The sequence below is a fragment of the Notothenia coriiceps genome, unplaced genomic scaffold (assembly GCF_000735185.1).
Source record: "Notothenia coriiceps isolate Sejong01 unplaced genomic scaffold, NC01 NC01_scaffold00012401, whole genome shotgun sequence".
Taxonomy (NCBI): Eukaryota; Metazoa; Chordata; class Actinopteri; order Perciformes; family Nototheniidae; genus Notothenia; species Notothenia coriiceps.
In genome coordinates this window covers 493-15,516 of record NW_011345102.1, presented here as the reverse complement: position 1 = coordinate 15,516, position 15,024 = coordinate 493, and the positions used below count along the sequence as shown (strand labels likewise).

Below are 15,024 nucleotides of genomic sequence, written 5' to 3'. Positions count from 1 at the left end.
GATGGGAATGTCATCTCCTATATCTTATTGTTATGTCAATGTTTGAGTCTTTAGCCAGTACAAAAAATTAATAATAATAATAAAATTATTTGACGGCCCACTTGCAATGCCTCCGCGGACCACTAGGGGGCCGCAGCCTGCAAGTTGGGAACCGCTCTAATCTATCCTGTGCTCAATCAGTTGAAATGGGGAAAATATGGGATGGAAGTTTGGTCATACTTCCCCCAAATCTTATCGTTTCTTAGGACTCTTTTTTTCCATTGCAATCAAATCTAGTATTAGAATGAATTTGACTGTTCTCACCATAACGGCCCGTCCACACGGCGGCGTGCGCTAAAGCTTCAGCACTTCTCCCCATTCACTTTGAATGGGATGACGTCATGCTTTGCCGAACTGCATTGTGGTTCCGTTGCTTCGCTTAGCTCGCGTTGCTCGCTTCAAAAATTGAGAAAAGTTCTACTTTTGAAGCTTCGACGGAAGCGTCAGCCAATCGAATCATATGCCAGTACAAGCTCTAGCCAATCAAACCGCGTGCTTGTGTGTCCGGGGCGGGAGATTCAAGTGATTGGTTGTTGGTCGAGTTTCAGACACGCCCACTGGCTTCAACGCACGCCGCCGTGTGGACGCTGCGTAAAGCTAAGGTGAACAAAGCATTCCTTTGTAAAGATGCAACATACAGACCTATAGCAAACAGGAAATTGAACATTTTTGGACAAGGAAAGAAAAAGTATAGCAGTAAAGCGTTTTTATCAATTTGTTATATCAAAGCACTTCCCACTGAGCATGACTTTTGCAGGGCACACTGTGTGTTTTCCTGCATGTATTGATCTGATTATTGGTGGTCAAGCAAGTGGACTAGAAAATTATTGGGCAGTTGGTTAGAGTTAGATCCATACTGATGTGTTCCATCTGAAAAACACTATGTGGTTCAGGAATGTTTGTGAATGCGTGTCTGCAGGGCCCGTCCATATTCTTAACCTCCATCACATCAGAATACACACACATGACAATAATTATGTTTAAGAGACGACACACACACACACACACACACACACATATATACTTGAGCCCCCGTCGAAACAGAAAGAGGCAGACGGAGACTGAGTAAAGAGCAAGCAATATCCATACATGCCAGTGAAGAAAATACAACATTAAATATTCTCAAATGACAGCATATGGAGTGATGCAGGAATGAGTCCTAAAACCTGGAAATGAGTTAGCATTTAAGCACTTCTCAATTTAACAAATTTTTTTTATGGGTTTTTGGTTAGATGCCTAAAAGGAATGTCTGAAATGCGAACAAGCTGAAAATATGTTCGCATTTTGTTCTCGAACAAATACGTCTGATAAATTATAATAATATTAAAATAGGTTAAATACCCCATAAGTGAGTCTGAAGCTTCTATGTTTCTTAAAGTCGAGGTTGCTAACAAGTAACTAAATGAGACTACCAAAGGTCACCACGGCAAACATTAGCTACCTTTAGCTTAGCGTTGGTGGTGATGTGGTTCTTTTAAAGCCTAACATTAGATTTGTACTTCTGGCGGTTGCATAGACGCTTAAAATCTGAAAGTGTTGATTATATGTGGAGATCCACCCATTAAACAAAAGAGTAGGTAAGTATCATAAATGTGTGTTTGCTTTAAAGATCCCCTATTATACTGTTTTTCATCAATATATTATAGGTCTCAGATAAATACAAAACCTGTCTCTGAAGTGATTGGCTGAAACACCAAACAGATCATTGCAGCATCCCATAATCCCCTCTGTTTCAGCCCTGTTTCCAAAGTGCTGATTCTCTGTCTGTTACTTTAGATGAAAATAAGGAGCCCCTCCCCACGCCCCTCTGAGAGATGTTTGGTTACAAAGAACCTATAAGTGTTGCCGTAGTTTGTGAGCTCTTGTGTTAGCATACCTGGTAGTACGTCTTGATGTGTCTGGTGAGAACGGTCAGGTTGTAGAGGCGAAGTGACACGTCATTGTTCACATTCTTGGTCAGTCTCTGATTGGTGGGGCTGGGGTCACTATGGAGACACAAACGCATTACAGGAGCACTTAGATTGACGTAAATTGGTGCTACTTAAGACAAAGATCATATTACACACACATACGCACACAGGTCCCAAATGCAGGGTTACTATTGTGTTGGATTCGGATTTATGCCCGACACACGCCAGCCTGGGCCAGACTGATTTGCATTTGAACGGGGGGGTGACGCTGTCTGGCTGACCTACTGTCATGGAGTCAGTCTGCTGCCTCATGGGGATGATAATAAGAACACAGAGGCTGGAAAACAAACGTCCATTTTGCATTCAGAAGTGATCCTTACCATCTGAGCTCCTGGAAAATGTACTGTACTGAAACGAAGCTAAAGAAAATACTTCATCTACTAATAGGTTTATTAAAACAGTAACTGAACAATAATAGGGTTACAGACTGACATGTCACATGGTTTCATCTATTCTCCTTTGAATGAGCTCGGCTTTTATTATTTGCCAGGTTTCATCTGGTTCAGTGGTTAAGACAGAAATGTAAGGAAACAGCACTTCAACATCACTCTGCACTTGTATTAAAATGGATCCTTGAACCATATCAGAGCTCACACTTTAAATATCACTTGCCCTTTCAGGTCTTAGCGTTTCACATTTGTACAAAAACATAATCACAATTCCACACACATTGAAATACACAGTGTATTCCAGCTCTACTTCAGCCAAAACATCAATCTTTGACTTTAAGTTAGAGTAAGTTCTTACTTGACTTTCACTTACACAGTTTGAACAGCACTTCAGATACTTCAACTCGACTTTGCACTTTAAGGTCATCAAAAGCTTATTCATTGTACTCAAATTACACATTTAAGTATTTCAGCACATCCATTTCAGATGCCAGCTCCCCTCATTTCAGTTACACTATGTTGACTAACACTTCAGCCTGTTTCAGTGTGACTCAGAATGAAGATAGTTCAGACAGCGTACTGCTTCTCTGGCTGGCTTCCTTTATTATTCCTTCTGGCTCTCCACCCTTGCCTCCTCGCCCGTAACCCACTTTCCAATAAACCCCCCCGACAGTCCTAATGACCCCCCCCCCCCAGCCTACATTCATTGCCAGGAGAACAATAGGGTGATTATCATTGTTTCCGAAGACAATAACTGATATATGAACATGTGGGGTGATTGGGGACAGAGGGCCGTCTGGTGGGAGGAGATTTAGATTCCACACAAGTAGGTATGTGCCGTTATTATCAGTCGGGACAGATTTAGTGCCCAAATGTGTCGCTCCAATTTATAAAGAATGAAAGGAAAATAATATTTGTCAGCCTTGACAGAAACGCAAAGATTTTTCAGCTTGTGATGGGCAAGATACTTAATGTTACCTAATGAATGTTAGCTTCCTTGAACAGGAGGCATGGTAGCCCTGCCTCTGTATGCATGGATATGGATGCTGACTTGTATATGTAAATGCAATTTAAGGAGTAGTAAAGACTGAATTAAGCGCTTATAAATGAATTTATTTATCATTTACCATATGTACTTATGTGTCATCATGGCAAAATGTCAACGGTTCTGCTGTTCAGGGCTTCTGACCATAATATATCACATTTTTCTAACCACCAGATTCTTTTTGAATTGTTCCCAATGAGGACAGAGCTTATGCTGTTCCTCCTCAAAGAATAGAGCTGAACCCAGCATCATTCTTCTGAGCGCACTGCCATTGTAATTGTAGAAAACTAGCCTCCTCATCGAAGTAGAAACTGGAGGAAAAATGTGTTTTCCAGACGTAAACTGTCCAATAACAAACAGTGAAAAGCATGTTTGTTTGAGCAGACACTGGACTCAGCTGTCGGTGAGTGTTGTGTTGTCTCCGTGCACAGATTGTTCTCCATGCACTACAGCTGTCAGAATTAGCGGTACAGCTCATTCATACATAGTTCAACAGAATTAAGGCAAGGGGCGATCCCAGTATATCATACAACAGGCTGTCAAGATATTTCTATATAACAATATCTTGATAGCATATCCATATCCTAACCGCTTTTGTGTGACAGGCTAGCTTCATCCCCTTGGATTTGATCATCCGTTTGTGCTACTATATATTTGTTTGACATTGTTTTTTCACTATTGCAAATAACAGGAAGTAAGACAAGATAAAAGTCGGCAGCAAAATCGATGGTCCACCTGTCGAACCTGCTCCAACAAATCAAATTTCAGATCTTTAATATGATAGTTTCAATATGAGGTTAGTCAAAAACAAGCTTCTCTAGGTGCTTCAGGTACATTTGAAGATTTTCACTCAAAACACTTGGAGTGACCAAACAAAAATGGCAGAGCGCTCAGAAAAAATAAGTTGGGTGCAGCACTTTTCTGTTCTCGTTGGAATCTATTGAAAAAAGCTGCCGCCGCTCAGAAAACATTGCAATGTGGATACTATATAAATATTTCTGTCAGTCTGTCAGTGAACAGATGTTGTCACTGTGCAAGATGCACAGATAATTATAAGCATTACTTGAAAACGGTGCGTGCAAGCATGTCCACGTTGAGATTTGTTACAGCACACTGCGTCGGTGTACTACCTGTCTGCTACTGCACTTCCTGAGTCAAAGTACAAACTGACAGCGGGTCAGTTCTAAAGGCACTGTTAATGATCTAACTAGACTCTCTCTTATAATGTGCTGTTTTTTATGCAGACTTCAGCAGCACATCTGGCTGTGACATTTACAGCCTGAAACCAGCGAGTCAGGATGTGGTGAGTTGTGTTTGCATCTGTCTAATGCCTCTCACACACCACACACACACAAACACAAACACACACACCACACACACACACACACACACACACCAGATACACATCAAATAACTTCTTTCACTGTCTCATGCAAATAAAATGTGGACCCCTCAATGTGGGGTTACTTACATGTGTGTCATGATCTTGTGCAGGAAGACGCCGTCCACCAGCTCCATGAACATGTTCACCTGCTCCTCTGAGCCCGCGGCTTCACAGGAACCCAGAGGGCCCAGCGTCCGCACCTACACACACAGAAATAAGTTACTATACCACACATCTTTTCAATGTTTCCCTTTTGACTTGAAATGCTTGATGACATCATACCAAATACTGAGTTTCCAGATCATTACAATAGCTGTTACATTCGGCTGAGGCTCTTGCATTAAGTGCATTCAACCAAGAAGGAACAAACACGCAGAAGCAAGAATCCTGCAAGGACATCAGCTCCAAATAGGCCAAGCATGTCTTAGTGCTACATACAGAAGAGAAAAGGTTTTTTGGGGGGTTTTAAACTGGCCAAGAAACAGGTGGGTTTCACTTTCAAGTATGCAACAGGAGATGGGTAGACTTTCTGCAGCCGTGATATCAATATTCTTCCTCCATTTTGGAGCCAGGGTCATGATAAGAACTTGTTCATTTAACTGAGTGTCTTCCAGAGTCTGTTGAAGTATGAACATGCCTCCTTACGCTGGAGTGCCGAGTTGCAGAGCAGTAGTGAGAGGAGGCGGATATTTGGCACTAAAAATACACTTATTTGTCTTACGATGAGCTTCATTTTAACATTTGAATGCATTCTTGCAAAGAACAATTGAAGGGGCGCCAACAGAGCATCAACATTGTGTTCAAAGTGGGAACCCTTCTTTAAGAGCTATACTGAAAGTGAAATGCTGTTAACTTCACATTAGAAGAGGCCCTATTATGCTTGTTGGGGTCTCCCTTCCCTGCAGTGTGTTCTATAGGTTTGTGTGCATGTAAATGCTCTGCAAAGGATCAAATCCCTGTGTTCCCTCCAGAGGGAGTTTCTCTGCATGTAAATGAATATATCCATAAAAAGTGACACATTTCGGTTAACTGTTGCTACATTACTCTGGGGTACTCAGAGTTTCCATTCGTTTTGAGCAATGGATAGCTCAGTCCCAGTTTGAAGCTATGCTAGTTTTCTTCAATTAGCTGCAGTAATGTTTGCTCTGATTCATATTTTGACAGTATCAGACTTGGACATGCCGACTATGGGAGAAGCTCTAGAACATCATTATTTGGGCAAATATGATAGAAGGACAAAGAAACAGCATCTGTAACCAGTGAGGAAAAACAACATGTAATGATTCTGTTTTGACTCCGAAAGTACTTTCCCTGGTACTGTAATGTACCGGTCAGAACAGTGTCTCTCAATGGGTTAATAATGCAAGCTCCTGCAGCATGGTCAAATGGAGGGAAAAGTTGTGTTTCTACAACAGTTGTAGTTTTAAAGAAATGTAGCCGAACTGAGAGAAAGAGATCAGAGAAAGTTAAAAAGAGTCAGCAAGTGTTTGTGTGTGCTGCTCCCACTCACCCACACCACCAGCGGAGACTCCATGAAAGTGGACAGTAACTCGGACAGAGTCACGTCCATGTTGTTCCAAAGGCTTTTCACTCCGTTAATTAATCAGTAAATATTCATAAATCCAGCGGCCATCAGTCGGTCTCAGCAGAAGGCTCGCGGTAGAACAAAGCCCCCGCGAGGCATCGATTCCCCCCTGCACGAGCTCCCTCCCTCGCCACTATTGTCTCGCGCTGTCCTGTTTCCCAAAACACTGGGTTTAAAATGAAATACGTTGAATTTGAATCCAAACTGTTTGAAATGCTTCCATATGCACACCGGAGTCAGTTCTGTTAGTTCGGCGGGTAAAGATCCAGTTTATTTTCCGGTTGAAGGTGTAACACTTGATCCAAACTTCTCGGGACAGTAGTTCGCGTTGCCAAGGATACACGACTCGGAACGTAAATCGACAAAAACGGCCGTGAAATAAGTTAAGTACAGTAAAGAAAGTGGAGAAAACTTAAATACACGATAGATAAACATAAAACGTTTAAATAGTTATTTCCGTTGTTTGTTACATCTCCACCACGTCCCTCTATCGCTCTATACCTCCTTTCTCTCCATCAACCTGAGAGTGCGACAAAAGGAACGAAAGGGATGAATGACAACACTATAGACCAATCGGCTGCTGCAAAAATGTAGTCCCCGCCCCTATTTGGTAAATCAGCCAATTACTGCGCATTTTCATTTTTTATTCTCAGTCTTACGTCACCGCCTTCTGTCGCGAGCAAAAGAGCACATAAGCAATACGATAATTAACATCATGAAGAAGATCCTGAAATAGAAAACTTTTTTTTTGGTACCCTGAAATCAGTGGACTATTTTCCAAAAGCAATATATTGAGCTACACTGGTTTTGCTATAATGAAAGCACTAGTAATAAGATTGACTATGTTTTCTTTGTTCCCTATTATCCTTTGGTTAAAAGGAATAGAGGACTCAGAATTAAGATATCATATTTTGGAGATGTTTTAGCCTGTGCACAAAATAAGATTAGAAGTGATTGAGGATCAGAGTGAAATTACAATGCAGAAAGAAAGAGATGGCATCTGTGTAGTATAAATATTAAAGGCGAGTTTATACAAAGTTAACTTCAAGGGGGTCTATTATGCTTTTGGGGGGTTTCCCTCTCTTGTAGTGTTCTATAGGTTTTAGTGCATGTAAATGGTCTGTAACGGCTAAAATCCCTTTGTTTCCACCAGAGGGGGTTTCTCTCCCCCACACTCCTTTGCTTACTAGTAACATAGTGACATCACAATGTAAGCTTTTATTGGTTAGGTTCCTACAAATTGTAGATGATAAACTAAGGGGCTCTCTAAGCAGTTGACCAATCGGAGCAGACTGGGAAGGGATTCATAGAATGAAAATAAAATGAAGGATTACTGTAGGACCACTTCCAGGTCTTTTAGCCTTAGGGGACTTCCCTTAGAGCAAAATGTAACGTATAGTCACTGACAACAATTGATTTCTATGTGATAAATGTAATTTCTATAAAGTCTTTAACTTTTTATAAAGCAACCAAAAGCTAAACATTTAAACGTGATCCTCTTGCCATTGTAGTTTACAGAGAGAAGAATGTACTGTGTAAGTGGAGTAAGATGCTTTTGCTGCTGATCTCAGTGCAGTCAGCAGTACGGCTGTGAAGGAAAGAAGGGTGCATCAAGGTGAGGCTAAAGGGGAAATCAGCCAGTCTTTGATTTGGCATGATCAGACAGGAAAGAAGCAGTTTAGCAACTTCCTGTTCAGAACCAGACCAAACATGCAGCAAACACACATGTTGCTAAATCAAAGGAGCAGCTATATTTGGACTAAAGTAAAAAGTGAAGTGGTAGATCTGAGAAAGTAAACTGAAGCATGGCACATGGCAACAATAACCTGCAGAACAGCGCCGCCATGTGGCTCTCTCACGTTACTACAAAGCATAGCAGAAAATCCTCCTCAGTATCAGTGTAACACAGAGGATTAGGGGCATATTTGAAACAATGTTGAAATCGAGGAAAACGTTCTGAATTGTTTTTGTTCTTAGATTAAGCTCAGGATTCAGAGAATACAATATTTCTAAATTTTCTGAAAATCTCTGAATTTTGAGAGAAAAGTTAGATTTCTGACTTTAATCTCAGAATTCTGATCTAAATCTCATAAAATCAAATCACTTTTGGTCAGCTGTCAACATTCTTTAGCCCTAATCCTCTTCCAGACTCATTTATGGTGTAATGTTTCAACTGAATGGTAAGGGATGGCTCTATTCAACTCCACTCGCTGTGTGTTGGTGTTCTATAAAGAACAATTGTGGATAGTACCGAGTAACTGGTAGTTATGTTTTAGTACCACGTAAATGAGTGCTACTGTGGAATAAATTGGGGAGTGTGGGAGAGAAACTTTAAGGGAAAAAAGTGTAATTTTAAACAAAAAACACAAGGCGAGTAATTTTTCATCAATCATCTATTTATTTATTCATTGTGAATATTCATACAGATTTACTCAGGAGAAGGGATTTCTGATAACAGGAAGTAGTGTCCATTCACGTTACATTCAATACAGTGAAGCCCCGCCCCCTCGTCCTCCTTAACGAATGGCGAAAGGTGGAACCTGCGATCCTATTGGTGCATTCTTGACTTCATAAACCTATCTTCAATATAACAAATATATAAATGCTCTACCCAGTGATAACAGTGATACTTTGTCAGGCCATCACATTTGAGACACACATTCGTTCACACGCACACACAAAATATATCATAAATTCAGCATCATGTGCCAGCTAAAGACTAAAACGTTCACGGTTTCTTAACCCAGCAGCTCAGGGTCAGAGGTCATCTCTACTTAATGTGATCAGACGGGACAGTCAGTCAGAAACAAGAGAAAGAGAAAATATCAAGTGCTGTGTCGTTTATCTCAGTGTTCATTGGAAATCGTGAAGAGCCGTCTGTTCAACAGTCAGTCAGTCAGTCAGTGGACTCCATACACTGCTTCATACAGAGTGTGTGTGAGTGTGTGTTCCTAATAGCAGTGAATGCCGTGGCTCAGGGATTTCAATTAGTGTCACATTTATTGCTCACCAGGGGCCTCATTTATTTGACCGTAATAAGAAAATAAGAAGATTGATTTGATTTTAATTTCATATATTCTAAGCTCTGCAAAAAGTTTAAATAAGTGGATTGTTATAGTTTAAATATGTTGAATTATTATGGTTGAAATGGTCACAAGACAAAAGAATGCAACTTTGATGAGGCCCCACATTCCTCTCTTAAAATAAAACAAGAAGAAAGGATTATCCAGGTCCATGTTTTGGTCTCACTACAGTGTGATGATTAGAAGATGAGTGTGTGCGAGACCCCAGTGAGGGTCTCTCCCTTTAAGGACAGTGAATACACATAAGGTTTATATAGCATGAAGTATTATCATCAGTGCCTGGTTAATACATTCTACAGGATGCTGACTGTGTGCTATTTAGCGTCATCAGAATCAATGCGAAGACAAACTCTAATCTGAGATTTGAATTTTTTAAAAGTCATTATGTTATGAGATTAAAGTTGAAATTGATAATAATATAATATATGTATACAATGTAAAATCCTAACATTTTAAATCCTTATATATATATTGATAGAAGGCTTAAAGTAGTTCTCATTTTTTTGTTGTAGTTTTTGGCAATACGGTATAAACCAGATTTGAATAGAACATTTTGAGAAGTAAGTATTGTTATATAAAAGCTTATCTAAAAAAAAATGCTAGAAATAAGGCAATATAATGAAGTCGTAGATTTAAAAGAAATATTCCAGATATTAGCTTTTATGTGTGTAATGAGGAGATTTAGATGAACTGAGGCTATAAAGTTTTTGCATCTTTGTAGGAAGCGCACCGGTTCCCATGACAAAAATCAATGGGATTTGTTTTATTTGATTTCGGAAACTTGCAGAAAGTAAGATCTGTGGCAGTAACACCTTTAGGATACTTACACTTTTAGTTCAGCTGGATAATCTCCACATTTTAACACCACTTTTATAACGTTTTACTCGTAATGTTTTCAATCTTCTGAACTCAAAAGCTAACGCTACACTATAAAACCACATCACGGTCACATGACTTCACATCAACACCGCTAAGATAAAGGCAGCTAATGTTGGGTGTGATGACATTTAGTCGTCTCATTTAGACATTTGTTAGTAACCGCCGTTTTGAAATTGAGTGTTTACTGAGGTATTTTTTGTCGTAGGACAAAACGTGAAAATATATTCAGCTCGTGGTAACCACAGACCTTAAATCAGACATCTATCCAAAACATGTTCAAAAAGCTTTGAGATGAGTCAAGAAGAAGTTCTATAATGATAACTCATTTCTAGGTTTTAGGACTCTCCACCACTGATATGTTTTCTCATAACATTGAAACTCTCAAAATCTCAGATTAGTTTCCCTTAACAGACACTCTGTGTAACTCCCACACAGCGCTTAAGGTTCCAGTTTGTTGAATGTATCAAAGTGTACTCCATTGTCACTTTATAACGTGTGTGTGTGTGTGTGTTCTCAGCGCAGCCAGGAGCAGGGCACCCACTGTGGCTCAGTGTCCAGTTTGTTGACGAGTCTCAGCAGCTCGTTGAAGGCTTTGTCCTGGTCCGTGTTGACGATGACGGCGTCGAACAGATGTCCGCAGCTCTGCTCCATCTCTCGCGCCTTTTCAATGATGTCCCGCAGCTCCTCGGGCTGCAACACACACACACACACACACACACACACACACACACACACACACACACACACACACATGAACACTGGGGATATGTGTGTTGACTGAGTGTAAACAGGAAGTGTAAACAGTCAGACAAGCACCTTTGGGTTTTTGTTGTCTTTAGCCAATAGGCTGCGGAGTCTTTCCTGGGAGGGCGGGGCTATGAAGATGATGTAAGGCTTTAAGTCTGAACTCCTCAGGACCTTTAGAGCCTGTAAACACACACACCAACATACACCAAGGATTCAACCAAAACCATCACTACACCACCCTGTGTAATCAGTGTGTGTGTGTGTGTGTGTGTGTGTGTGTGTGTGTGTGTGTGTGTGTGTGTGTGTGTGTGTGTGTACCTGTGTGTGCAGACAGAGCACACAGATCTTCCCAGTGTTGATGACCTGCCTCACTGAGTCAGAACTCGTCCCGTACATGTTCTTCTCAAAGTCTCCAGACTCAATCAGCTTTCCTGTGAAGACAAGAAGGAACATTTTATTTACCACATTTCTTCAAGTAATATATGTTTTCACACGATGACATTTGACATTTCTGCAGTACAATGTGTTCATTTGAGTTTGTAATGTTTATATAAATAATTTCTGGGTTTGATTTCATTTTAATGTACTTAACTTCATTTGATTTCATAATAAAGAAAACAATCAAAAAACAAATGGATGTGCTAATATATTTAATGTAGTAACATTTCATATTCATTCTTGTTGAAAAATGACACTTAAACATGTGAACCCTTGGCTGTTTTCTTGCTAACTCTAGTGTCACTACTCTTATTAGTTTTTTATGTAAGCTTGTTACCATGGACACAGTGGTGCTAGTATTTCCAGCTTGTGAGTATGTCGTGATAGAGAAATTGGGTGGGAGCCTGAAGAAGTGCACAGGAAGTTGGGGTGGAGGAATTTAAACACCCGCACACATTAAGGCCTTGCCCTTCTCTGGCGTCCCTGGCACCTTGCAACTTTGTGTTTATTGAATGAGTACTTCATGTGCTCAGTTTACACCAGTTGTTCCCAAACCTTTCTTTGAGGACTCGTCATTATTTGGTGATCTTCTTACATTTAGGCTTCTGAATGAGTCAGATCATTTAGCTTGACTACCCTTTGCTGATTTTGTGCTTCAGTGTCAAAGGAAGAAGAAAACTCTGATATTGACTTCTATCAAGTGCAGGTTGGATAAATATATAATTGAAGGTCTTTTCAGTTGATTACCTATATTTGTCATCAATTACTTTTTATTTGCAGTGGAGGTGTGCTATACATTTGTGAGGAATAAATAATGGTTAAAATGATCATTTTAGTTTTTTCTTCCATCCTTCATTTTTGGATAATGAGTGTAAACTTTAGTATGTGTGTCTGACTGTAACGGCCCGTCCACACAGCGGCGTGCGTTGAAGCTTGCCGGCGGGCGTGTCTGAAACTCGACCAACAACCAATCACATGAATCTCCCGCCCCTGACACACAAGCAGCGGTTTGATTGGCTAGAGTTTGTACTGGCATATGATTCGATTGGCTGAAGCTTCTGCCGAGGCTTCAAAAGTTGAACAATGCTCAACTTGCAGCAAGCCACGCCAGCAAAGCTCCACTTCGCTTCCCACAATGCAGTTCTGCGAAAAGAGACGTCACCCCATTCAAAGTGAATGGTGAAGCTTTCAACGCACGCCGCTGTGTGGAAGAGCAGCTAATGGAAATCCCCAAAAAGACATGAAGATTTAAAGAGTTTCATACTAAATAACCCATATATATATACAGTATGCTATTAGAGTGTGTCTTCCCTAGCATGAGAGCTTACCTGCTGACAGTTCTGCCTCAAACGTCTGACGAGACACAAAGTGATAATCTCGACCGCCCAGCTCGCCTTCCCGCCGGCTCCGAGTGGTGTCTGACACACACACACACACACACACACACACACACACACACACACACACACACACACACACACACACACACACACACACACACACACACACACACACACACACACACACACACACACACACACACACACACACACACACGCATGTTTCAAATGAATGAGTGTGTGTGTGTGTGTGTGTGTGTGTGTGTGTGTGTGTGTGTGTGTGTGTGTAATCTTACGGGGCACGGCTCCAGCGAAGCGCTCCGGTTGGCTGTTGAGCAGTTTTTGTCTGAGCTCCGCCTGCCCGCAACTGCCTGGGCCAATCAGTGCAATCGGCCGCTTCCTATTGGCCGGCTGGTGGTACAGAGCCATCTCCTCATAGGTCAGGATCTCCCCGTTGTCAACATCTGGCAAATTGAGTAGAACATAATTAATCAAATATATGGTCCAAAGGAAAAAGTGTAAGAAGACTAAATAAATACTGGGATTACATATATTACACAAATTAATCATGATGTAAGCCAGAAAACAGTAGTTTAAACGTACTACATTTAGACAAACTGGTAACGTTTTGAACAGGAAAAAGTGTAAAATATGTAAATTCTACTTTCATTTGTCTTTCTTTTATAAGCAAAGCAAAATATTCCTGGATATACACTGTTGACCTCTAGAGAATGTACTGTTTTCTTTCCATCAAACTAAAGTCTATTGATCATATAGAACTAATGAATGACACTAGAATAAGAACTACCACACTGTTTAGAAAATGTTCCTCTAGAATAAAGATGTGATTCCCATGAATGTTGTCTTTCTTTCACATCCACTAGCGGTTCATGCAGATTTTTCAATGGAAGTCCTTGCAGTGTATAAGCACATGTTTTGAAATTGGTACCAAATGATACTTGTGTGAGAGTGACAGAAAGACAGGAAGTCCTACCATCATTCTTTTGGGTGTTGTAAAGCAGCTTCTTTCTCTTCCTCTTGTTCTTCTTCGCACACCACAGCTTCCCTGTAAACGAGACGACAAGGTAAAACACACACATTAAGCTACAAGACCCATTGTATTTCATGTATGGTGCATGAAATGGTGTTAATATGTGGAGATGATCCTGCTGTTTATGTATCATAAATGGATGCTTTTGTGGAGGGACCCCTTTGTGATGCTTACTTCAGGGAACTCTAAAGTGCAAATAGTAGAGCAACATACCAGACTTCTCCGGCTCCTTTTCTTCTTCTATGGTCTGTTTCATGGCTTCTCTTTGCTGCTGGAAACTCTTCCCTGTGGTCAAAAAAGAGAGAATATCAATAAAAAAAACAGTCACATCATGCAATAAAAGTGTATGATCACATGAGTATGTATTGGAGTGCCACAGCCAACCATCAAGAGTTTTACTAAGATGCTACAGTGGAGGAAATAAGTGTTTGATCCCTTGCTGACTTTGTAAGTTTACCCACAAAGAAATTAACAGTCTATCATTGTAATGGTAGGTTTATTTGACTAATGAGAGACAGAATATCAAAAAGAAAATCCAGAAATTGACATTATATCAAAGATCAAAATTGATTTGCATTTAACTGTGTGAAATAAGTATTTGATCCCCTAGCAACCAACAAGGATTCTGGCTCCCACAGACCGGTTACACAAGTCCTCTTCCTTTGAGAAAGTACTCCTTATATCAACATGTTACCTGTATAAAAGACCCCTGTCCACAGAATCAACCAATCAGATTCCAACCTCTCAACCATGGGCAAGACCAAAGAGCTGTCTAAGGACCTCAGGGAGGCAAACTGTTTGGCCAAAAAGTGTTTTATCCTTGTGCTGACTCCTTTCAAGCACAGTTCAGGCAGATCCACACCAGATTCTCCTTCTCAGGGTGTTTCTGTTTCAGAGGATGAGTCCTGCAGCTGAAGTTACGGGCTGCATGAGGCCTCTTGTCCCACAGAGAAGCTCCTCTTCATCTTACTGCTTGTTGCGTATCACAGGAATGAAATTACCATCCAGCCAAACTACACATATTTGAAGCTTTGGCTTTGCAGCCAGGTGTTTTTATTTACTTCAAGGAGTGTA

At 40.6% G+C, this 15,024-nt stretch overlaps 2 protein-coding genes across 2 annotated transcripts; both read right to left on the bottom strand.

Moving 5' to 3' along the window:
* Positions 1-1,906: 1,906 nt before the first annotated feature.
* On the bottom strand, positions 1,907-6,924 carry LOC104947328 (protein Daple-like). Its single transcript, XM_010773308.1, has 3 exons — positions 6,338-6,924; positions 4,915-5,027; positions 1,907-2,024 (listed from the first exon to the last, which is right to left on the bottom strand). Exons 1-3 carry the CDS (start codon positions 6,395-6,397, stop codon positions 1,907-1,909), a joined length of 291 nt encoding a protein of 96 aa, XP_010771610.1. The 5' UTR covers positions 6,398-6,924.
* Positions 6,925-8,796: 1,872 nt separating this feature from the next.
* LOC104947329 (MAGUK p55 subfamily member 5-A-like) lies at positions 8,797-14,356 on the bottom strand (the record flags this gene model as incomplete). Its single annotated transcript, XM_010773309.1, has 7 exons — positions 8,797-11,064; positions 11,191-11,301; positions 11,440-11,552; positions 12,888-12,977; positions 13,196-13,363; positions 13,894-13,965; positions 14,164-14,356. Coding segments are annotated over 7 exons (924 nt in total), but the record flags the coding sequence as incomplete, so codon positions are not given.
* Between the last annotated feature and the right edge of the window lie 668 nt (positions 14,357-15,024).

Bases quoted from the DNA above. Each gene is read 5' to 3' on its own strand.
- LOC104947328 (XM_010773308.1), bottom strand. From the start codon at position 6,397: ATGGACGTGACTCTGTCCGAGTTACTGTCCACTTTCATGGAGTCTCCG. The intron at 5,028-6,337 runs GTGAGTGGGAGC...CTGTGTGTGTAG, and splicing joins AGTCTCCGCTGGTGGTGTGG to GTGCGGACGCTGGGCCCTCT. The intron at 2,025-4,914 runs GTAAGTAACCCC...GTGTCTCCATAG, and splicing joins CACAAGATCATGACACACAT to TGACCCCAGCCCCACCAATC.